At 48.6% G+C, this 23,012-nt stretch overlaps 1 protein-coding gene across 3 annotated transcripts in view; it reads right to left on the bottom strand.

Moving 5' to 3' along the window:
• Window positions 1–23,012, bottom strand: part of LOC147100465 (adhesion G protein-coupled receptor E3-like) — a 115,528-nt gene that overhangs the window by 85,738 nt on the left and 6,778 nt on the right. For all 3 annotated transcript variants that reach the window (XM_085968209.1, XM_085968210.1, XM_085968211.1), the window contains exons 2-4: window positions 10,015–10,107; window positions 6,088–6,246; window positions 4,031–4,180 (exon numbers count right to left, since the gene is read on the bottom strand). In XM_085968209.1, coding sequence (XP_085824335.1) covers window positions 4,031–4,180; window positions 6,088–6,246; window positions 10,015–10,107 — 402 coding nt within the window. The remainder of the gene's footprint in view (window positions 1–4,030; window positions 4,181–6,087; window positions 6,247–10,014; window positions 10,108–23,012) is intronic.

The raw sequence follows: 23,012 nt of genomic DNA, 5'->3' as shown, positions 1-23,012 counted from the left end.
TATGTTGGTGGCCAGAAATACAATCAGATGTCTCCTGGATTTCACTTCGGTCCAGACCCATAAATACCTCGATACCTTTCATAATCCCTCCTGTCATAACTCATGTGGTGAGTAGCTGGTGGAAGATAGATTATATAGGGCCACTGCCCACCTGCCCAGGAGGAAAGAAGTACACATTGGTAATAGTAGATGTATTTTCTAAATGGATTGAGGCCTTCCCAGCCAATAACAATTCAGCTACCACTACTGCCAAAATCCTAATGGAAGAAGTGTTCTCCCATTGGGGATTACCAGAAAGCATCGACTCAGCGCGAGCGACCCATTTTACTGGGCAGGTCATGAGATCGGTCATGCAGTTGGCTGGGGTAAAACAGGATTTTCACATTTCATACCATCCAGAGTCCAGTGGGATAGTAGAAAGAATGAATAGGAACCTAAAAACTATGATGAGGAAATTGGTCCAACAAAATCATCCCTCCTGACATAGGGTGCTCCCTTATGCATTAATGGCCGTCCGGAACACGGTGGTAGCACCCACCAGCTACTCACCACATGAGTTATGACAGGAGGGATTATGAAAGGTATCGAGGTATTTATGGGTCTGGACCGAAGTGAAATCCAGGAGACATCCTTGTCATCTGAAAAATACATGACTGATTTGGTGAAGTATTTGGAAGCGGCAAAAATGACCGCAGCCGTAAAAATGGGAAAAAGGCATCAGAAAAGTAAAGCCTATTTTGACAGGAAAACCCACCCATGGGGAGTCAAGATAGGTGACCAGGTCATGGTTAAGGTCCAAAGGGAGGGAACATTCCTGAGCTCAAAATATGCAGGACCCTTTAGAGTAATGGAAAAAGCTAGTCCGTCCGTATATAAGATAATGGACGGACAAGGAAAGTACAAATGGCACCACAGCAATCAGTTAAAAACTGTCGGGAAAGTGGATAGTTTTCACCAGTACCATGTACAACTGGAAGCTTCAGATCCCCAGGGATTGGATGAAGGAAATGATGGTTCAGATGACGATAACCAATCAGATAGGTCCGATCAGGACTCAACAGGTCTGGTGGACAGAGTAGGGACCCTGTTCCTAAATGACGAACGGGACCCAAATGAATCTCCTCCTAACTCACCAATAAGGGAGACGGCGAGTTTCATGGCCACCACTCACCAACTCCAGGGTTGGGCACGCCTACCTGGAATGGATCGCTCCTCAAAGGCCCCTCGTTTACAAAGGGTGACTGATATATAAGAAATAATTCATAAACTGGACATAAGAGCAGCTAGTATCTTGATCATGTTTGTATGTGTTTAGAAATGAATGCCGGAAATAATTCCAGTCGAAACCTCAGACAACTATCGCAAGCGCGATCAAGAATGGAGTGAGGAGCTGTTCGGGACCTTTCTCCATCTGGGACTTTTGATGTTCGGAACATTCTTTATCCTATGGATTCAAATATGAAAGAATAGGGGACACCAACAGAACAACGAAGAAGGACAAGAGGAAATAGAGGTGGTTCGACAATGACGTGTTATATAATAATAACTTGTGTATTTATGATATGTGTAGAATTAAACAGGGTACTAGGTGAACAGAAGGTGATTCTCACCTCCGGGGAAAAAGACTATAATAGCACGAATTGTATCACTGAGTTTAGTCACTGGAAGGCCCTACCCACGGAAACCATGAATGTAGCTGTAGTGGGATGACTAGGACATGCCACGAGACTAGCTATGCAGGGAACCTGACTAGGGTGTGTGTGACTTGCCGCCATACTAACCAAGGTAAAGACGGGCAAACAGTGTAACCCAAACCGAGGTATTGTGCAGCATCTATGGAGACTGGATTTTAAATCAATTACGGGAAAACCTAATGTTAGCCAATCATGGAGACATACCCCTCTGGATCAATAACACCTAATTGAGAGGATTACTCAGAGGGAATCAGTCAAACCAGATTTGAGATTGTGAGTTGAGGAAGCTCAGCAAGGTGTGGTTCAACGAAGAATGCTCAGGGAGCAGTAACAGCATGGCTTTGGCAATGATTATCGGTGTACCAGTAATGGGAGAGCAAGAAGGAATGAAGTTAGTGGAGTCTAAGGATATAGGGATAATACAGGAAGGAATATGGATGAGGTTTGATAATCTGTTACCATATGCTGTCGAATTAGATGGTGCCCTAGTCGGTACCACCCTAAATCAATGTCAACAAACTGACCAAACGGTAATATGCCCCTATAAGATTTATCCAACTAACACGGCAAGATGTGGGTTCAATGGGATCATTGTACGCTGGTAGTGGAATCTACCGCTGGAAGAATCGTGAGGACCAGCTATCAGAGAAATTGAACTTACTGTTTTACCACAACCGAGGTCAGTTATCACTATGGGAACAGGGAATGTCCCATAGAAACCCCGACTTTCTGTCTGCACCCTTTAATACCTATGAGATTGGGTAATGAAGAAATTATCGCTATCGAGCAAAGAGAAACTGTTCTGATTAATGTGGCTGACAGCCTGAAAGGAAACTTGGACAATTACCTTGGAAAATATGACATCAGTATCCAATTAGAGAAGGAACATTTGATTCGGAGCAAGCATCAGCTTGAACTGGTACAGACTTACAGACCAGTGGAACAGAACACACAGGAAATTGGCAAGGACATAAAGAGCATCAAGACAGACACATGGTGCGATGAAATATGGAATTGGGGTACAAATGTCAATATACGCCCATGGATTAGAATATTCTCAGACATTACAGTTATTCTAATTACTGTAATATTCCTGTGTCTGTGTGTCACCTGGAGAAGTATGATGCGATTGGAAAAAAGATTGAAAGGGTGACTCGAAATGATGGAAATGGGGCAAGTGATGAAGATGGAAGACCGAAGGAGACTACTAACTATGAAAGGTGATCAATATAATCTATGATTAAAATGATCAAAGGGAGGAGTGTAGAAATATGAACTCGTGAATTGTGTAAAATGGTTGCCTTGCGAAAACTGCAGCCACAGTGAGATCTCAAATAAACAAAACCTTGAAGTTGGGGGCCTAGGGCTGTTCAAATAACAGTTAACAGGCCTGCAAGAGATGACAAGCTTGCAGGATGATCGAGTCTATGACAATAATTAACTCAAGATAAGGGTGACAATCTAGTCTAACGGTTGAGCTGTCGCAAATCACATAATAAGGGACCTCTGGAATTCCCTAAATGACCTTGGATACCGATTGGCTAAGGATGGACACATCTCAGACAAAATGGCCGAATCTGCAGACGGCACGCCTTGACCATTCTGTTGTGATGATCACAGAAGCTGTGAGCTAACTGTCAAGAGGTCTCATGACTGATTAGAGCAACCTTGTGCAAACGGTCTTATCTGGGGGGGGGCAGCATATAGGTAGTAAAAATATAGATATAATAAAAGAAGGGAGCCAAAAGCTAGTTGAGCAGCGAGAACCTAGGAATCACACTCGAGAAGGGAGGAGCCACAAGTCTGGGACTTGTTGTAGGACACCAGCGCGAAGGCTGATCAACTTTCAAACGGGTAATATTGTTTTAAGCTAGCACACAGGGAAGTGAGCCCTGTGTCATTTTCCTTGTAAGTTATTCAAACAACTTGTTAACCAATAAAGTACTGAATGTATGCAACTTATTGAGTCCGACCGACATTTGACTCTCTGAACTAAGAACCATAATCGTTGAACTGTTGTTGAGCTGACTACTTGTTACTAGCTCAATAGATACAGTGAATTTGGGACAACGTCTCTAACTACTCTATCAAAACCCTTCATTATTTTGAACACCTCTATTAAATTTCCTTTTAACCTTCTCTGCTCTAAGGTGAACATTCCTAGCTTCTCCAGTCTCTCCATATAACTGAAGTCCCTCATTGCTGTAAGACTGAGGGAGGTGAGGGGTTCCAAAGTTGGGAGGTCCTGGGAAAACAATTAGTTAAAGTATGAAACAGTGCGATGAGCCCAATTGGATGTGGGGAGGAGGGAGACCGCGTAGGACTGCTAGCCTTACCTTGACACTGAGGCTTAGTTAAATCAGAGGAATGTATCTCTCCTGAAGACTCAAATCCTTGGTTGCAGGAGCAGATGTAACTTCCTTCTGTGTTGTGGCAACTTTCATTTGGCCCACATAATTCATCATCTTCATCACACTCATTAATATCTGAAATAAATGGGAAACTAAAATGCAAATTTACTGCTGAAAGTTACTATTGAAGTATAACATTATATAATATTTTTAAATGATTCATTCTCAGGATGTGGGCATCGCTGGCAAGCCTGGCATTTATTGCCCATCCCTAGTTGCCCTTGAGGAGCTGATGGTGGGCCTTCTTCTTGAACCTCTATAGACCGTGTGGTGAAATATTCAGTGGCTACAAGCAAATTAGTTGAATGGGAATATCAATCTATTTGGTCTCTTTGCATTTAAAAAAGAAAGCCCTGCATTTATATAGCACCTTTCACAACCTCAGGATGTCCTAAAGAGCTTTACAGCCAATGAAGTACTGTTGTAATGTGGGAAACACGGCAGCCAATGTGCACACAGCAAGGTCCCACAGTCAACAATGTGATAATGACCAGATAATCTGTTTTTTAGTGATCTAGGTTGAGGGATCAATATTGACCAGGACACCAGGGATAACTCCCCTGCTGGTCCTCAAAATAGTGCCATGGGATCTTGTATGGCCACTTGAGAGAGCAAACGGGGCCTCGGTTTAACATCTCATCCAAGAAACAGCACTGCAGTGGAGTGTCAGTCTGGATTCTGGACTGGGACTTAAACGCACAACCCTCTGACCCAGAGGCAAGAGAGCAACCTACAGAGCCACAGCTGACAGCAGACAGGTGCCAGCCTTTATATATCATGGGACAAAAGTCTGTGGGGGAGAAATTCATTCCAGCCCCGTTTGGGGGGCTAAAACTTCAAAAACTGAAAAATTAGAGCCAGGCACTAATGACGATAGGCTCCCGCGAAATTCAGTTGCAGCGCTCCAAGAGGAAAGCTAAATCAAGCATTAACCACTTCCCTTAGGGCGCTAAAGTTGGAGAGCGGGGCGGTGCCAGCAGAGCGCGAGACAATTTGCAGCGCATTCCAGGCGACACTCTTCAATCACAGAAGCTGCTTCCCTCACTTAAAGGGAAGGGCCAATACTGCACCGGAAGCTGTTTATCGGCACTGCAGTCTTGCAAGGCGGCTGCCAATACAGCCCCAAACACTGTCACCAAGTGGAGAGATCGGACATCCTGCAACAATGAAAGTGAGTGCTTTGCGCAGGCACTGGTGGAAATTAGAACGGTTCACCAATCTGAAAAGTATTCCCTTTCATTACCGCTCCCAAAGAGGCCATCTGACTTCAGGACACCTCCTCTTGGCGTTGTCAGCACGAGGCGATAATTGCAGGGGGCGAAAGTCAATTTCACATCCGGGGCGGTAACGGGGCGCTGCGCACTTGATGATGTCATGATCTACAGGGCGCTACAGACCGAGGCGGTAAGTATTAGCGTCAGCGCAAAACCACCAGGGAAGTTCACGGGCATCACTGATTTCACCACGCCCGGTCGGTAACCCCTTAGCGTCCCGTTACCGCCCCCCACCGGCACTAATGGGAGGCACAAAGCAGCCGAATTTCTAGCCCAGATCTCTGTCTAGTAGCTGCAAAGATCTTCTGTCAAATGTCCCAAAGCATCTCCTAGTGGGTATGGACCTCGCAGCTGAATCAAGACTACACGTGCCCATCTTACAGTTATGGGCACAGAAACACTCCCTAATTTGGTACTAATCTGGTCATCTCACCCCAAAGGCTACAGGATGTGTCAGGGTGTGAAATAGATAAACATGTGAGTGTATATAGTGAGGGCTATTCTTATGCTTTTGGGGGCTGAGGCAGATTGTTGGGGCTCTAGTATACTGTACATCCGACTGTGCCGCACCAGAATAGGGAGTGTCTGATACTGTCGCAGGGTGTCAAAATGGAATGGGTGCCCCATCCCCAGCTCTAACACGCCTTGCCATGCTGACCAGTTACATGTGAAAGAACTAATTCAAAGAGGAATCGAAATGATTCTTACCGACACAGTCTGTTCTCGTATCAAAGATAGTCTGAGCGCTGGTGGAAGTATACCCATCCTTACAGTTACAGTTGAATCTGATCTGTGTACCGTAACACTCCGTGTTAGCACCACACTCGCTGATAACATAAGGTTCATCCCTATCGCAATCATCATCATCTGCAACGAAGCACAACATAAACAAAAGGTTCCCTTCCTTTTTAGGTGATTTAAGGTGTACAGTGGGTGACATCAGCCGCTCGGCACAGGCTGGGGTCAAACAAGGGATGTTCCTGGTCTGTACAAAAGAGTTACTCATTGAGATAACTATTAGGGAGCCTATAACCGCTGTGTTTTTTTTAGTGTCAGCTGTGGCTCAGTGGGCAGCACTCTCGCCTCTGAGTCAGGAGGTTCTGATTTCAAATCCCACTCCAGAGACTTGAAACATAGAAACATAGAAGATAGGAGCAGGAGTAGGCCATTCGGCCCCTCGAGCCTGCTCCGCCATTCAATGAGATCATGGCTGATCATCCAAATTCAGTACCCGGTCCCTGCATTCTCCCCATACCCCTTGATCCCTTTAGCTTTGAGAAATATATCCAACTCCTTCTTGAATATATTTAATGAATTGGCCTCTACTGCCTTCTGTGGTAGAGAATTCCACAGGTTCACCACTCTCTGAGTGAAGAAATTCCTCCTCATCTCTGTCCTAAATGGCTTACCCCTTATCCTTAGACTGTGACCCCTGGTTCTGGACTCCCCGACCATCGGGAACATCCTTCCAGCATCTAGTCTGTCTAGTCCTGTCAGAGCACAACATCAGATTCCACACGTACACTGACAGCACCCAGCTCAACCTCACCACCACCTCTCTCGAACCCTCCACTGCGACTGATCTCTCACACAGCTTGTCTGGCATCCAGTATTGAGCAGAGATTTCATCCAATTAAATCATGGGAAGACTGGAGTCACTGCCTTCGATCCCCGCCACAAACTCCATTCCCTCGCCACCGACTCCATTACTCTCTCTGGCCACTATCTGAGGCTGAACCAGACTGTTCGCCACCTTGGCGTCCTCTTTGACCCTGAGCTGATCTTCCGAAAACATCCCCTCTCCATCACCAAGACTGCCGATTTCAACCTCCGTAATATCGCCTCACTCCGCCCCTGCCTCAGCTCATCCACTGCTGAAACCCTCACTCATGCCGTTATTACCACCAGGCTCAATTATTCCAATGCTGTCCTGGCCGGCCTCCCACCTTCAATCCTCTGGTGAAAGTCTTTCTTTTCTTTCTTTTCTGTAAACTTGAGCTCTTCCAAAACTCAGCTGCCCGTATCCTAAGTCACACCAAGTCCCATTCGCCCATCACCCCTGTGCTCACTGCCCGTATCCTAAGTCGCACCCAGTCCCGTTCGCCCATCACCCCTGTGCTCACTGACCGTATCCTAAGTCACACCAAGTCCCGTTCGCCCATCACCCCTGTGCTCACTGACCGTATCCGAACTCACACCAAGTCCCGTTCGCCCATCACCCCTGTGCTCACTGCCCGTATCCTAACTCGCACCCAGTCCCGTTCGCCCATCACCCCTGTGCTCACTGACCGTATCCTAACTCGCACCAAGTCCCGTTCGCCCATCACCCCTGTGCTCACTGACCGTACCCTAAGTCACACCAAGTCCCGTTCGCCCATCACCCCTGTGCTCACTGACCGTATCCTAAGTCACACCAAGTCCCGTTCGCCCATCACCCCTGTGCTCACTGACCGTATCCTAAGTCACACCAAGTCCCGTTCGCCCATCACCCCTGTGCTCACTGCCTGTATCCTAAGTCACACCAAGTCCCATTCGCCCATCACCCCTGTGCTCACTGGCCACGTTGGCTCCCGGTCCAGCAATGGCTTGATTTTAAAATTCTCATCCTTGTTTTCAAATCCCTCCATGGCCTCGCCCCTCCCTATCTCTGTAATCTCCTTCAGCCCCCCAACCCTCCGAGATATCTGCGTTCCTCCAATTCTGGCCTCTTGCGTATCCCTGATTTTAATCGCTCCACCATTGGCGGCCGTGCCTTCAGCTGCCTGGGCCCTGAGCTCTGGAATTCCCTCCCTAAACCTCTCCGCCTCTCTGCCTCTCGCTCCTCCATTAAGTCGCTCCTTAAAAGCTACCTCTTTGACCAAGCTTTTGGTTACTTGTATCTCTTTATGTGGCTTGGTGTCAAAATTTTCTTAACGTTCCTGTGAAGCGCATTGGGATGTTTTTACTACATTAAAGGCGCTATATAAATGCACATTGACCACTGACACTTCAGTGCTGTACCAAGGGATTTCTGCAATGTTGCAGGTGCCATCTTTCCGATGGGATGATAAACCCTCCAACAGGGCTGAAGAGGAAAATGAGGGTAGGTGCTGTAGGGACACCACGCCAAGACCACGCTGTGCAAAGAGGGACCTTCGAGGGACACAAAAGCCCCTCATAAGGCAGGAGTGGCAGCTTTTTAGGCCTTGACAGAAAACTGAGGCCCAGAAAGTTGATGCGCAGGAGCAAGATTGGAGGGAGAGGGCCTCGTGGAGGCCTCCTCTCCCTCCAGTTACAGACATGGGGACCATTACCACTGCGACTCTGGGCCTTCTGCCATCCATCAGGCGGTTCCAGGGAGTGGCATAAACATGGGAGGAAATGGGGGTTGGCAGGCTCCCACCCCCATCACCAGCAGCCAGTGGGAGCAGGAGGAGGGAATCAAGGCTGGGGCTGGGAGGCAGTAGTAGGCCTCACTACCCCATTTTCCTGCGATTTTGGTGGAATAGCCAGGGGCAAATTCAGCCCTAGAGTTGGGTATAGTGCAGAGTAGAGTATAAACTTGATGGGCTGAATGGCCTTTAATTGTTTCGTGCTTTCATATGTTTTAATCTTCAACGCAACTTTACCTCTTTCCCAAATACTCTGTACTTCGTCTCCAACATTGATTCTCCCTTCACATCAGCTTCGCCTCTCCGAGCTCCCACCCACATATGTCACTGTGATACCTGGTCCACACACATATCATATCAGAGATTCGTGCCTGTAACCTTGTCGAGGACTTCTAAAACCTTCCTCTTCTGTGTCTCACTCTTCATGTGCCTATACATGCACTACCCTCGGAGGAGGAGGAGGACAGGTTCAACATTTGGAACTGAGAAAAGTACAAATTACTTCACCTTTCCACACACCAGTCACAGGGACAGGAGTTGGTCATTCAGCCCCTCGAGATTATGGCTAACCTAATCATGGTTAACTCCATCTACCCAGCTTGGTTCAATAAGCTTTAATACCCTTGCCTAAAAAAAATCTATCAATCTCAATTTTGAGTCTTCAATTGACCCCACCCCACCTTCACCCCCACCACACCCCACACCCCTACCCCGCCCCACCCCCCCCCACCCCCCCGCCTGCCCCAGCCTTGACAGCTTTTTGAGGGAGAGAGTTCCAGATCTCCACTGCCCTTTGTGTGAAGAAGTGCTTCCTGACATCACCCCGAACGGCCTGGCTCTAATTTTAAGATTGTGACCCCTTGTTCTGGACTCCCCCCACCAGAGGAAATAGTTCCTCTCTAATCATCTTAAGCACCTCAATTAGATCAACGCTTAATCTTCTATATTTGAGGGAATACAAGCCTGGTCTGTGCAACCTGTCCTCATAATTTAACCCGCAGTCAACCTTTGACCCATCACCTAGGTTTCCAAGTATTCAGAAGCGGAACATATTTCCTAAGTGGACACGCAATGCAATCGCACTACCTCTGTGCACTATTTTTAAACATGTGTGGACCTGTTTAAGGTATGTAAGCATAGGGCACAGACAACTATAGTGTGAATGTGTTAAGTGTTCGATTCGAACTTTGCCAGTTGAAATATATATTCCCTGTGGCATTAAAAGAACTCAATTAAGAGAGGGAAGTCCTGGAAGGCAGCTCACCAATGCAATCTTGGTTCCTCATGAGAGCGTGTTCACGTGAGCAGGGTTGAGTTGTAACTACAGAGAGGACCACAAGGTAACCAAAGTAAAGCGCTGTCAAAAATAAAAAGGAAAAAAAGAATCATTGAAGACTTTGAAGAACAATTTTATTTGTGAACTGTGCTTGCTGACCTGCATTGGCCCCTGGTCCACCATAGACTTGATTTTAAAATTCTTATTCTCATGTTCAAATCCCTCCATGGCCTCGCTCCTCTCTATCTCTGCAACCTCCTCCAGCCCTACAACCCTCCAAGATCGCTGCACTCCTCCAACTCTGGCCCCATTTCCATCCCTCACTCTCTTCGCCCCACCATTGGCGGCTGTGCCTTTAGCCGTCTAGACCCTAAGCTCTGGAATTCCCTCCCTAAACCTCTCCACTTCTCTCTCCTCCTTTAAGTCATCACTTAAAACCTCCCTCTTTCACCAAGTGTTTGGTCATCTGTCCTTAATATCTCCTTATGTGGCTCGGTGTCAAATGCGGAATATAGGGAGTTAGGAGGTAAACTAAAAAACAGGACCTCAAAGGTAGTAATCTCAGGATTGCTACCAGTGTCACGTGCTAGTCAGAGTAGAAATAGAAGGATACTTCAGATGAATACGTGGCTAGAGGAATGGTGCCAGGGGGAGGGATTCAAGTTCCTGGGACATTCTGGGGGAGGTGGGACCAGTTCAAACCGGACGGTCTGCACCTGGGCAGGGCTGGAACCGATGTCCATGGGGGAGTGTTTGCTAGTGCTGTGGGGGAGGGTTTAAACTAAAATGGAAGGGGGTTGGGAACTTGAGCAGGGAGACAGAGGAAAGGAAAACAAGGATAAAAGCAAAAGATAGGAAGGAGAAAAACAAAAGTGGCAGTCAGAGAAATCAATGGTTTAAATCAAACGTGGCCACAGTAAATAATAATTCTAATAGGTCTAAGAGCATTAAAAAAACAAGCCTGAAGGCTTTGTGTCTTAATGCGAGGAGCATTTGTGATAAGGTGGATGAATTGGCTGCGCAAATAGAGGTAAACGAATATGATTTGGTTGGGATTACGGAAACGTGGCTCAAGGACAGCCAAGACTGGGAACTCAACATCCAGGGGTATTCAATATTCAGGAAAGATAGGCAAAAAGGAAAGGGAGGAGGGGTAGCATTACTGGTTAAAGAAGGGATTAACACAATTGTAATGAAGGATATTAGCTCTGATGAGGTGGAATCTGTGTGGGTAGAATTGAGAAATACTAAGGGGAAAAAAACATTAGTGGGAGTGGTATATAGATCTCCAAACAGTAAGGTGGAGGTTGGGGATGGCATTAAAAGGGAAATTAAAGAAGCGTGCAATAAGGGCACAGCAGTCATCATGGGTGACTTTAATCTACATATAGATTGGGCTAACCAAATTAGTAACAATACTGTGGAGGAGGAATTCCTAGAGTGTTTACGGGATGGTTTTTGGACCAATATGTCGAGGAGCCAACCAGAGATCAGGCCATCTTAGACTGGGTATTATGTAACAAGAAAGGATTAATTAGCAATCTTGTTGTACGAGGCCCCTTGGGTCGGAGCAATCATAATATGATCGAATCCTTCATTAAGATGGAAAATGAAGTAGTTGACTCAGAAACTAGGGTCCTCAATTTAAATAAAGGAAACTACGATGGTCTGAGGTGCGAGTTGGGTAGGATTGATTGGGGAATGGCACTCAAAGGGTTGACGATGGATAGGCAATGGCAAACATTCAAAGACCGAATGGATGAACTACAGAAGTTGTTCATCCCAGTTTGGCATAAAAATAAAACAAAAAAGGTGACTCAACCGTGGCTAACAAGGGAAATTAGGGATAGCATAAGATCCAAGGAGAGGACATACAAATTGGCCAGAAAAAGCAATAATCCTGAGGATTGGGAGCAGTTTAGGATTCAACAAAGGAGGACAAAGGGATTAATTAAGAAAGGGAAAATAGAATATGAGAGTAAGCTTGCAGGGAACATAAAAACTGACTGTAAAAGCCTTTATAGATATGTAAAGAGGAAAAGATTGGTGAAGTCAAGCGTAGGTCCCTTGCAGTCAGAATCGGGGGAATTTATAATGGGGAGCAAAGAAATGGCAGACCAACTAAATACATATTTTGGTTCTGTCTTCACAAAGGAGGACATAAATAACCTCCCAGAAATACCGAGGAACATAGGGTCTGATGAAAGGGTGGAACTGAAAGATATCAGTATTTGTAGGGAAATGGTGTTAGGAAAATTGATGGGACTGAAGGCCGATAAATCCCCAGGGCCTGATAATCTACATCCCAGGGTACTTAAGGAAGTGGCCCTAGAAATAGTAGATGCATTGCTGGTCATCTTCCAGAACTCAATAGACTCTGGAACAGTACCCATGGATTGGAGGGTAGCTAATGTTACCCCACTATTCAAAAAAGGTGGCAGAGAAAAAGCGGGGAATTATAGACCGGTAAACCTGACATCGGTAGTGGGGAAAATGCTAGAGTCCATTATAAAAGATGTAATAGCAGAGCACTTGGAAAGCAGTGACAGGATTGGACAAAGTCAACATGGATTTACAAAAGGTAAATCATGCTTGACTAATCTACTGGAATTTTTTGAGGATGTAACTGGTAAAATAGATAAGGGAGAACCAGTGGATGTGGTGTATTTGGACTTTCAGAAGGCTTTCGATAAGGTCCCGCATAAGAGGTTAGCGTGCAAAATTAAGGCACATGGGATTGGGGGCAAGGTATTGACTTGGATAGAGAACTGGTTGGCGGACAGAAAGCAAAGAGTTGGAATAAACGGGTCGTTTTCCGAGTGGCAGGCAGTGACTAGTGGGGTACCGCAAGGATCGGTCCTAGGACCCCAGCTGTTCCCAATATATATTAATGATCTGGACGAGGGAATTGGATGTAATATCTCCAAATTTGCAGACGACACAAAGCTGGGTGGGAGGGTATGCTGTGAGGAGGATGTCATGAAACTCCAGTACGATTTGGACAGGTTGGGTGATTGGGCAGAAACATGGCAAATGCACTATAATGTGGATAAATGTGAGGTTATCCACTTTGGTGGCAAAAACAGGAAGGCAGATTATTATTTGAATGGCAATAGATTGGGAGAAGGGGAAGTGCAAAGAGACCTGGGTGTTCTTGTGTACCAGTCGCTGAAGGTAAGCATGCAGGTGCAGCAGGCGGTTAAGAAGGCAAATGGTATGTTGGCCTTCGTAGCAAGAGGGTTCGAGTACAAGAACAAGGATGTCTTGCTGCAGTTGTACAGGGCCTTGGTGAGACTGCACCTTGAGTATTGTGTGCAGTTTTGGTCACCTTACCTGAGGAAGGACGTTCTTGCCATGGAGGGAGTGCAGCAAAGATTCACCAGGCTGATACCTGGGATGGCAGGAATGACGTACGAGGAGAGATTGTGTCAATTGGGCTTATACTCACTGGAGTTTAGAAGATTGAGAGGGGATCTCATTGAAACCTATAAAATTCTGTCAGGTCTGGACAGACTAGATGCAGAAAGGATGTTTCTGATGGCCGGGGAGTCCAGAACCAGGGGTCAAAGTCTAAGGATAAGGGGTAAGCCATTTAGGACTGAAATGAGGAGGAATTTCTTCACCCAGAGAGTGGTGAACCTATGGAATTCTCTGCCACAGAGGGCGGTGGAGGCCAGTTCATTAAATATATTCAAGAAAGAGTTGGATATATTTCTTGAGGCTAAAGGGATCAAGGGATATGGGGAGAAGGCAGGGACAGGGTACTGAATTTGGATGACCAGCCATGATCTCATTGAATGGCGGAGGCGGCTCGAAGGGCCAAATGGCCTACTCCTGCTCCTATCTTCTATGTTTCTATGTTATCTGATTATGTTCCTGTGAAGCACCTTGGGATGTTTTACGATGTTAAAAGTGCTGTGTAAATGCAGGTTGCTGTTGTTGATTCTCTACAGCGGCTAATGTCTGAATAGTCTGTTTATTCCCGCCTCCAGTTATCCGTTCTTCTCTGCTGTAGGGACTGATCCCTGCTGTAGGGGCTGATCCCTGCTGTAGGGGCTGATCCCTGCTGTAGGGGCTGATCCCTGCTGTAGGGGCTGATCTCTGCTGTAGGGGCTGATCCCTGCTGTAGCGACTGATCCCTGCTGTAGGGACTGATCCCTGCTGTAGGGACTGATCCCTGCTGTAGGGACTGATCCCTGCTGTAGGGGCTGATCCCTGCTGTAGCGACTGATCCCTGCTGTAGGGACTCATCCCTGCTGTAGGGACTGATCCCTGCTGTAAGTGCTGATCCCTGCTGTAGGGGCTGATCTCTGCTGTAGGGGCTGATCCCTGCTGTAGGGACTGATCTCTGCTGTAGGGACTGATCCCTGCTGTAGGGACTGATCTCTGCTGTAGGGACTGATCCCTGCTGTAGGGGCTGATCCCTGCTGTAGCGACTGATCCCTGCTGTAGGGACTGATCCCTGCTGTAGGGACTGATCCCTGCTGTAGGGGCTGATCTCTGCTGTAGGGGCTGATCCCTGCTGTAGGGGCTGATCCCTGCTGTAGGGGCTGATCCCTGCTGTAGGGGCTGATCCCTGCTGTAGGGGCTGATCCCTGCTGTAGGGACTGATCTCTGCTGTAGGGGCTGATCCCTGCTGTAGGGACTGATCCCTGCTGTAGGGACTGATCTCTGCTGTAGGGACTGATCTCTGCTGTAGGGACTGATCTCTGCTGTAGGGGCTGATCCCTGCTGTAGGGACTGATCTCTGCTGTAGGGGCTGATCCCTGCTGTAGGGACTGATCCCTGCTGTAGGGACTGATCTCTGCTGTAGGGACTGATCCCTGCTGTAGGGGCTGATCCCTGCTGTAGCGACTGATCCCTGCTGTAGGGACTGATCCCTGCTGTAGGGACTGATCCCTGCTGTAAGTGCTGATCCCTGCTGTAGGGGCTGATCTCTGCTGTAGGGGCTGATCCCTGCTGTAGGAGCTGATCCCTGCTGTAGGGACTGATCCCTGCTGTAGGGGCTGATCTCTGCTGTAGGGGCTGATCTCTGCTGTAGGGGCTGATCCCTGCTGTAGGAGCTGATCCCTGCTGTAGGGACTGATCTCTGCTGTAGGGACTGATCCCTGCTGTAGGGACTGATCTCTGCTGTAGGGACTGATCCCTGCTGTAGGGGCTGATCCCTGCTGTAGCGACTGATCCCTGCTGTAGGGACTGATCCCTGCTGTAGGGACTGATCCCTGCTGTAAGTGCTGATCCCTGCTGTAGGGGCTGATCTCTGCTGTAGGGGCTGATCCCTGCTGTAGGGGCTGATCTCTGCTGTAGGGACTGATCCCTGCTGTAAGTGCTGATCCCTGCTGTAGGAGCTGATCTCTGCTGTAGGGACTGATCCCTGCTGTAGGGACTGATTCCTGCTGTAGGGGCTGATCCCTGCTGTAGCGGCTGATCCCTGCTGTAGGGGCTGATCCCTGCTGTCGGGGCTGATCCCTGCTGTAGGGACTGATCCCTGCTGTAGCGGCTGATCCCTGCTGTAGGGACTGATCCCTGCTGTAGGGGCTGATCCCTGCTGTAGGGACTGATCCCTGCTGTAGGGACTGATCCCTGCTGTAGGGGCTGATCCCTGCTGTAGGGGCTGATCCCTGCTGTAGGGACTGATCCCTGCTATAGGGACTGATCCCTGCTGTAGGGACTGATCCCTGCTGTAGGGACTGATCCCTGCTGTAGGGGCTGATCCCTGCTGTAGGGGCTGATCCCTGCTGTAGGGGCTGATCTCTGCTGTAGGGACTGATCCCTGCTGTAGCGGCTGATCCCTGCTGTAGGGACTGATCCCTGCTGTAGCGGCTGATCTCTGCTGTAGGGACTGATCCCTGCTGTAGGGGCTGATCCCTGCTATAGGGACTGATCCCTGCTGTAGGGACTGATCCCTGCTGTAGGGACTGATCCCTGCTGTAGGGGCTGATCCCTGCTGTAGGGGCTGATCCCTGCTGTAGGGGCTGATCTCTGCTGTAGGGGCTGATCCCTGCTGTAGGGGCTGATCTCTGCTGTAGGGGCTGATCCCTGCTGTAGGGGCTGATCTCTGCTGTAGGGGCTGATCCCTGCTGTAGGAGCTGATCCCTGCTGTAGGGACTGATCCCTGCTGTAGGGACTGATCCCTGCTGTAGGGGCTGATCCCTGCTGTAGGGACTGATCCCTGCTGTAGGGACTGATCCCTGCTGTAGGGGCTGATCCCTGCTGTAGGGACTGATCCCTGCTGTAGGGACTGATCCCTGCTGTAGGGATTGATCCCTGCTGTAGGGGCTGATCCCTTCTGTAGGGACTGATCCCTGCTGTAAGAGCTGATCTCTGCTGTAGGGGCTGATCCCTGCTGTAGGGACTGATCCCTGCTGTAGGGACTGATCCCTGCTGTAGGGGCTGATCCCTGCTGTAGGGACTGATCCCTGCTGTAGGGGCTGATCTCTGCTGTAGGGGCTGATCCCTGCTGTAGGGACTGATCCCTGCTGTAGCGACTGATCCCTGCTGTAGGGACTGATCCCTGCTGTAGGGACTGATCCCTGCTGTAAGTGCTGATCCCTGCTGTAGGAGCTGATCTCTGCTGTAGGGACTGATCTCTGCTGTAGGGACTGATCCCTGCTGTAGGGGCTGATCCCTGCTGTAGGGACTGATCCCTGCTGTAGGGACTGATCCCTGCTGTAGGGACTGATCCCTGCTGTAGGGACTGATTCCTGCTGTAGGGGCTGATCCCTGCTGTAGCGGCTGATCCCTGCTGTAGCGGCTGATCCCTGCTGTAGGGGCTGATCTCTGCTGTAGGGGCTGATCCCTGCTGTAGGGACTGATCTCTGCTGTAGGGGCTGATCCCTGCTGTAGGGACTGATCCCTGCTGTAGGGGCTGATCCCTGCTGTAGGGGCTGATCCCTGCTGTAGGGACTGATCCCTGCTATAGGGACTGATCCCTGCTGTAGGGACTGATCCCTGCTGTAGGGGCTGATCCCTGCTGTAAGTGCTGATCCCTGCTGTAGGGACTGATCCCTGCTGTAGGGGTTGATCTCTGCTGTAGGGACTGATCCCTGCTGTAGGGGCTGATCTCTGCTGTAGGGGCTGATCCCTGCTGTAGGGACTGATCCCTGCTGTAGGGACTGATCCCTGCTGTAGGGACTGATCCCTGCTGTAGGGGTTGATCTCTGCTGTAGGGACTGATCCCTGCTGTAGGGGCTGATCTCTGCTGTAGGGACTGATCCCTGCTGTAGGGACTGATTCCTGCTGTAGGGGCTGATCCCTGCTGTAGCGGCTGATCCCTGCTGTAGCGGCTGATCCCTGCTGTAGGGGCTGATCCCTGCTGTAGGGACTGATCTCTGCTGTAGGGGCTGATCCCTGCTGTAGGGGCTGATCCCTGCTGTAGGGGCTGATCCCTGCTGTAGGGACTGATCCCTGCTATAGGGACTGATCCCTGCTGTAGGGACTGATCCCTGCTGTAGGGACTGATCCCTGCTGTAGGGGCTGATCCCTGCTGTAAGTGCTGATCCCTGCTGTAGGGACTGATCCCTGCTGTAGGGGTTGATCTCTGCTGTAGGGACTGATCCCTGCTGTAGGGGCTGATCTCTGCTGTAGGGGCTGATCTCTGCTGTAGGGACTGATCCCTGCTGTAGGGGCTGATCTCTGCTGTAGGGGCTGATCCCTGCTGTAGGGGCTGATCCCTGCTGTAGGGGTTGATCTCTGCTGTAGGGACTGATCCCTGCTGTAGGGACTGATCCCTGCTGTAGGGGCTGATCCCTGCTGTAGGGGCTGATCCCTGCTGTAAGTGCTGATCCCTGCTGTAGGGGCTGATCCCTGCTGTAAGAGCTGATCTCTGCTGTAGGGACTGATCACTGCTGAGGGGCAGTTCCCTGCTGTAGAGGCTGATCCCTGCTGTAGGGGCTGATCCCTGCTGAGGGGCTGATCCCTGCTGTAGGGGCAGTTCCCTGCTGAGGGGCAGTTCCCTAGGCACTGGCAGCCCTCTGATACATCAAGGCTATTCTTCCTTTCTGAGCTTAGATATGGAGTTGGCTATTCAACTATAGATGCATCACAGTTGAGCCCAAGTCCAAAGATGTGCGGGTTAGGTTGATTGGCTATGATAAATTGACCCTTAGTGTTAGGGGGATTAAATACATGGGGTTACGGGGATAGGGTGGGATATGTGTTGGTGTAGGGGTTACGGGGATCGGGTGGGATATGGCAGGCTCGATGGGCCGAAATGGCCTCTATCTGCACTGTGGGGTTTCTGTGATTCTGTGATTCTGTGAATACCGTCCTCACCCAACACCCACATTTCTAAAAAAGGACCGCTAGATGGCAGTGATGAGCCGGAAGTCTGATTTTTCACCACTCGAACTGATGCTCTGACTGAGGTTAGACACCGTACCATGATTTGTACCTGGGATCTTTCTGGTCTGTATGGCTTAGGACCAATCCTAGCTGCACATTTATCAACTACGTCCACTGCAGGAGATCTGAACTGTGTGTGTGATTGAGAAACTAGGAATTGAAGGAAGGAAAGGAAGGTCCAGTGACTATAGCAGAACCTGCGCTTCGGGTGGCCAGCTCTGGTTGGATATATTCCCGGAGGTTTCATCACATGACCTCCTGCCTCCAATGGGGTAGAATCCATGAATGGGCCGATTGTACATGATCTGTAGAAGGCTTTTCCTGGTAGATTTTTGCAAAAATCTGGATGAAAAGGCCATAACTTCCTTTCTTACTACTGATTCCCTATTTATAACCAGCTCATGGCCCCTGCTACTTGAACTCTTCATCCCCAGGAATGGTTTGCCTGGATCATTTTTTTAAATCAATTTTTTCATAGTCTTGAAAACTTCAATTAGATCATCTCACAGACTCCGCGCTTCCAAAAAAAACATGCCTAACTTCCTTAACCTTTCCTCGTAACTGCATTGCTCCTCTCCATTCCCACTCAATGGGAATAATCTCGGAGTACAAATACACAAATCACTAAAAGTTGCGCCACAGGTTGGCAAGGCCATAAAAAAGCAAACTAAGCACTCGGGTTTATTTCTAGAGGGATAGAATTGAGAAGTAGTGAAGTTATGCTAAACCTGTATCGAACCTTGGTTAGACCACACTTAGAGCACTGCGTGCAGTTCTGGGCGCCATATTATAAAAAGGATAGCGAGGCACTGGAGAGGGTGCAGAGAAGATTTACAAGGATGACACCAGAAGTGCGAGGGTTTACATATCGGGAAAGGATGAACAGGCTGGGTCTCTTTTCTCTTGAAAAAAGAAGGCTGAGGGGTGACCTAATAGAGGTCTTTAAAATTATGAAAGGTTTTGATAGAGCGGATACAGAGAGAATGTTTCCACTTGTGGGGAAGAGCAAAACTAGAGGCCATCAATATAAGATAGTCACCAAGAAATCCAATAGGGAATTCAGAAGAAACTTCTTTACCCAGAGAGTGGTGAGAATGTGGAACTCGCTGCCACAGGGAGTGGTTGAAGCGAATAGTATCGATGCATTTAAGGGGAGACTGGACAAGTATATGAGGGAGAAGGGAATAGAGGGTTACGCTGATAGTTAGATGAGGAAAGACGGGAGGAGGCTCGAGTGGAGCATAAACGCTGGCATGGACTGGTTGGGCCGAATGGCCTGTTTCTGTGCCCTTTATCCTGTGTAATGTAATCCTGTGTGATGTAACTAGAACAACACGTATTGCCCCAGAGACACCTTCCAGAGGTAACTGAAAGAGTACATCGACAACCTGATTTTTTAGTTTTTACATATAATTAAGCGTAAAGGGGTTTAATTTCATTTGAAAAAGCCCATTGAATCATGGAGCACAGAGGGAGGCCATTCAGCCCATCGTGCTTTGAAAAAGCTCTCCAATTAGTCCCACTCCCCTGCTCTTTCCCCCTAGTCCTGCATGTTTTTTCCTTTTCCAGGATTTATCCAATCCCCTTTTGAAAGTTACTATTGAATCGGCTTCCACCAGTGCATTCCAGATCATAACAACTCGTTGCATAAAGAAATTTATCCTCATCTCCCCCCTGGTTCTTTTGCCAATGATCTTAATTCTGTGTCCTCTGGTTACCGACCCTCCTGCCACAGGAAACGGTTTCTCCTTATTTACTCCATCAAAACCATTCATGATTTTGAACACCTCTATTAACATAGAAACATGGAAACATAGAAGGTAGGAGCAGGAGTAGGCCATTCGGCCCCTCGAGCCTGCTCTGCCATTCAATGAGATCATGGCTGATCATCCAAACTCAGTACCCTGTCCCTGCCTTCTCCCCATATCCCTTGATCCCTTTAGCATTAAGAAATATATCTAACTCCTTCTTGAATATATTTAATGAATTGGCCTCAACTGCCTTGTGTGGTAGAGAATTCCACAGGTTCACCACTCTCTGGGTGAAGAAATTCCTCCTCATCTCTGTTCTAAATGACTTACCCCTTATCCTTAGACTGTGACCCCTGGTTCTGGACTCCCCGGCCATCGGGAACATCCTTCCTGCATCCAGTCTATCTAGTCCTGTTAGTATTTTATAAGTTTCAATGAGATTAAATCTCCCCTTAAATCTCTGTTCTAAGGTGAACATCCCCAGCTTGTTTAGTCTCCCCATATAACTGGTGTCCACTCACTGTCCACACTTACTGTGCTTGTCTACAAATTCCTCTTCAATCTCCAGTATTTTAAAGTGGTTACTGTTAAAATTCTGCTCAAAAGAAATTTTACGTGTTAAATAGTGAAGCACGAGAGGAAAGGAAATCTTCAATGACAGGAATAAGGATGCACTGCCAACATTCCATTGCTCCCATTCGTGATGTTGTTCATATGGAATTTCAAGCTGTTACAGTAGCTGGGGAACAGGAGGAGGCCATTCAGCCCCTCGATCCTGTTCCGACATTCAATTAGCTCACGGCTGATCTGTATTTTAACTCCATCTACCTGCCTTGGTTCTGTAAACCCTTCCATAACAAAAATCTATCAAATCTCAGTTTTGAAATTTGCAATTGACCCCCAGCCTCAACAGTTTTTGGGGGAGAGTTCCAGATTTCCACTCCCCTTTTTGTGAAGAAGTGCCTCCTGACATCACCGCTGAACGACCTGGCTCGAATTTCTGATTGGAGGAAATATTTCTCTATCTACCCTATGGAATCCTTTAATCATCTTAAATCTCAATTAGATCACCCCTTAATCTTCTATACTCAATGATATAAAAACCCAGACTGCGTAGCCTGTCCTCATAATTTAACCCCTTTACCCCGGTATCATTCTGCTGAATCTGCGCTGCCCCCGCTCCAAGGCCAATAAATCCTTCCCGAGGTGCGGGGCCTGGAACTCTCAGACATGCACACGCACTTCCAGCGGGGGGGGGGGGGGGGATCACTGAGCAGCAACCAGGAATGGGAATCCCTCGTTAAGAGAAGAGCGAGCAGGTTATAAAATCGACAGGAGTCCCATAACGCTTTACAACTTTTGACATGCCATTGAGGACTGCCTCACCAGGAAGGGGCAATCCTACACAAGGAGGTCCTTTAACTTAGGGGTGCCCTTGCTTTGTGACCCCTTCAACCCTCATCCTTTTCTAACAGCTTTCCCACTTAAAATTGAACCTTCAGTGTACTTTCTGTCGAGGAAACGCCTTGCCACTCAGTAATTGGAGAGCAATCTATTTTTAAATCAAGTTGAGTATCAGAGGAGCAACTGACTGGAAAGAAATGAGAAGGAACATTTTCCCACACAATAGTTTGCCATAATGGTGTGGGAGGGGCAGGTATTTCTTTACTCACGTTTGGAGCTTGTTTAAGAAAACACATTTCAAAAGCCCCTTTATAACAATAAAAGGAAACAGGAAGTTCCCACCTTAAATAACTTCCCTGGTCACTGTGTGGAATGTTTTGTTTATTGACGTGACTGTGGCCTGATTGTATTCAGCAAACCCTCCAACAGAGTGAAGGCCGGGCTACCAGTCAGAGTGAAGGCCGGGCTACCAGTCAGAGTGAAGGCCCAACTACCAGTCAGAGTGAAGGCCGGGCTGCCAGTCAGAGTGAAGGCCCAACTACCAGTCAGAGTGAAGGCCGGGCTACCAGTCAGTGTGAAGGCCCGGCTACTAGTCAGAGTGAAGGCCGGGCTACCAGTCAGAGTGAAGGCCCAACTACCAGTCAGAGTGAAGGCCGGGCTACCAGTCAGAGTGAAGGCCCAGCTACCAGTCAGAGTGAAGGCCGGGCTACCAGTCAGAGTGAAGGCCCAGCTACCAGTCAGTGTGAAGGCCCAACTACTAGTCAGAGTGAAGGCCGGGCTACCAGTCAGAGTGAAGGCCCAACTACCAGTCAGAGTGAAGGCCGGGCTACCAGTCAGAGTGAAGGCCCAGCTACCAGTCAGAGTGAAGGCCGGGCTACCAGTCAGAGTGAAGGCCCAGCTACCAGTCAGAGTGAAGGCCCGGCTACCAGTCAGAGTGAAGGCCCAACTACCAGTCAGAGTGAAGGCCGGGCTACCAGTCAGAGTGAAGGCCGGGCTACCAGTCAGAGTGAAGGCCCAACTACCAGTCAGAGTGAAGGCCCAACTACCAGTCAGAGTGAAGGCCGGGCTACCAGTCAGAGTGAAGGCCCAACTACCAGTCAGAGTGAAGGCTGGGCTACCAGTCAGAGTGAAGGCCCAACTACCAGTCAGAGTGAAGGTCCAGCTACCAGTCAGAGTGAAGGCCCAACTACCAGTCAGAGTGAAGGTCCAGCTACCAGTCAGAGTGAAGGCCCAACTACCAGTCAGAGTGAAGGCCCAGCTACCAGTCAGAGTGAAGGCCCAACTACCAGTCAGAGTGAAGGCCCAACTACCAGTCAGAGTGAAGGCCGGGCTACCAGTCAGAGTGAAGGCCCAACTACCAGTCAGAGTGAAGGCCCAGCTACCAGTCAGAGTGAAGGCCCAACTACCAGTCAGAGTGAAGGCCCAACTACCAGTCAGAGTGAAAGCCGGGCTACCAGTCAGAGTGAAGGCCCGGCTACCAGTCAGAGT

Source organism: Somniosus microcephalus, chromosome 26, assembly GCF_052327205.1.
Source record: "Somniosus microcephalus isolate GS21.2 chromosome 26, FLI_Smic_1.0, whole genome shotgun sequence".
NCBI classification, from domain to species: Eukaryota; Metazoa; Chordata; class Chondrichthyes; order Squaliformes; family Somniosidae; genus Somniosus; species Somniosus microcephalus.
This window is presented reverse-complemented; position numbering and strand designations above follow the sequence as displayed.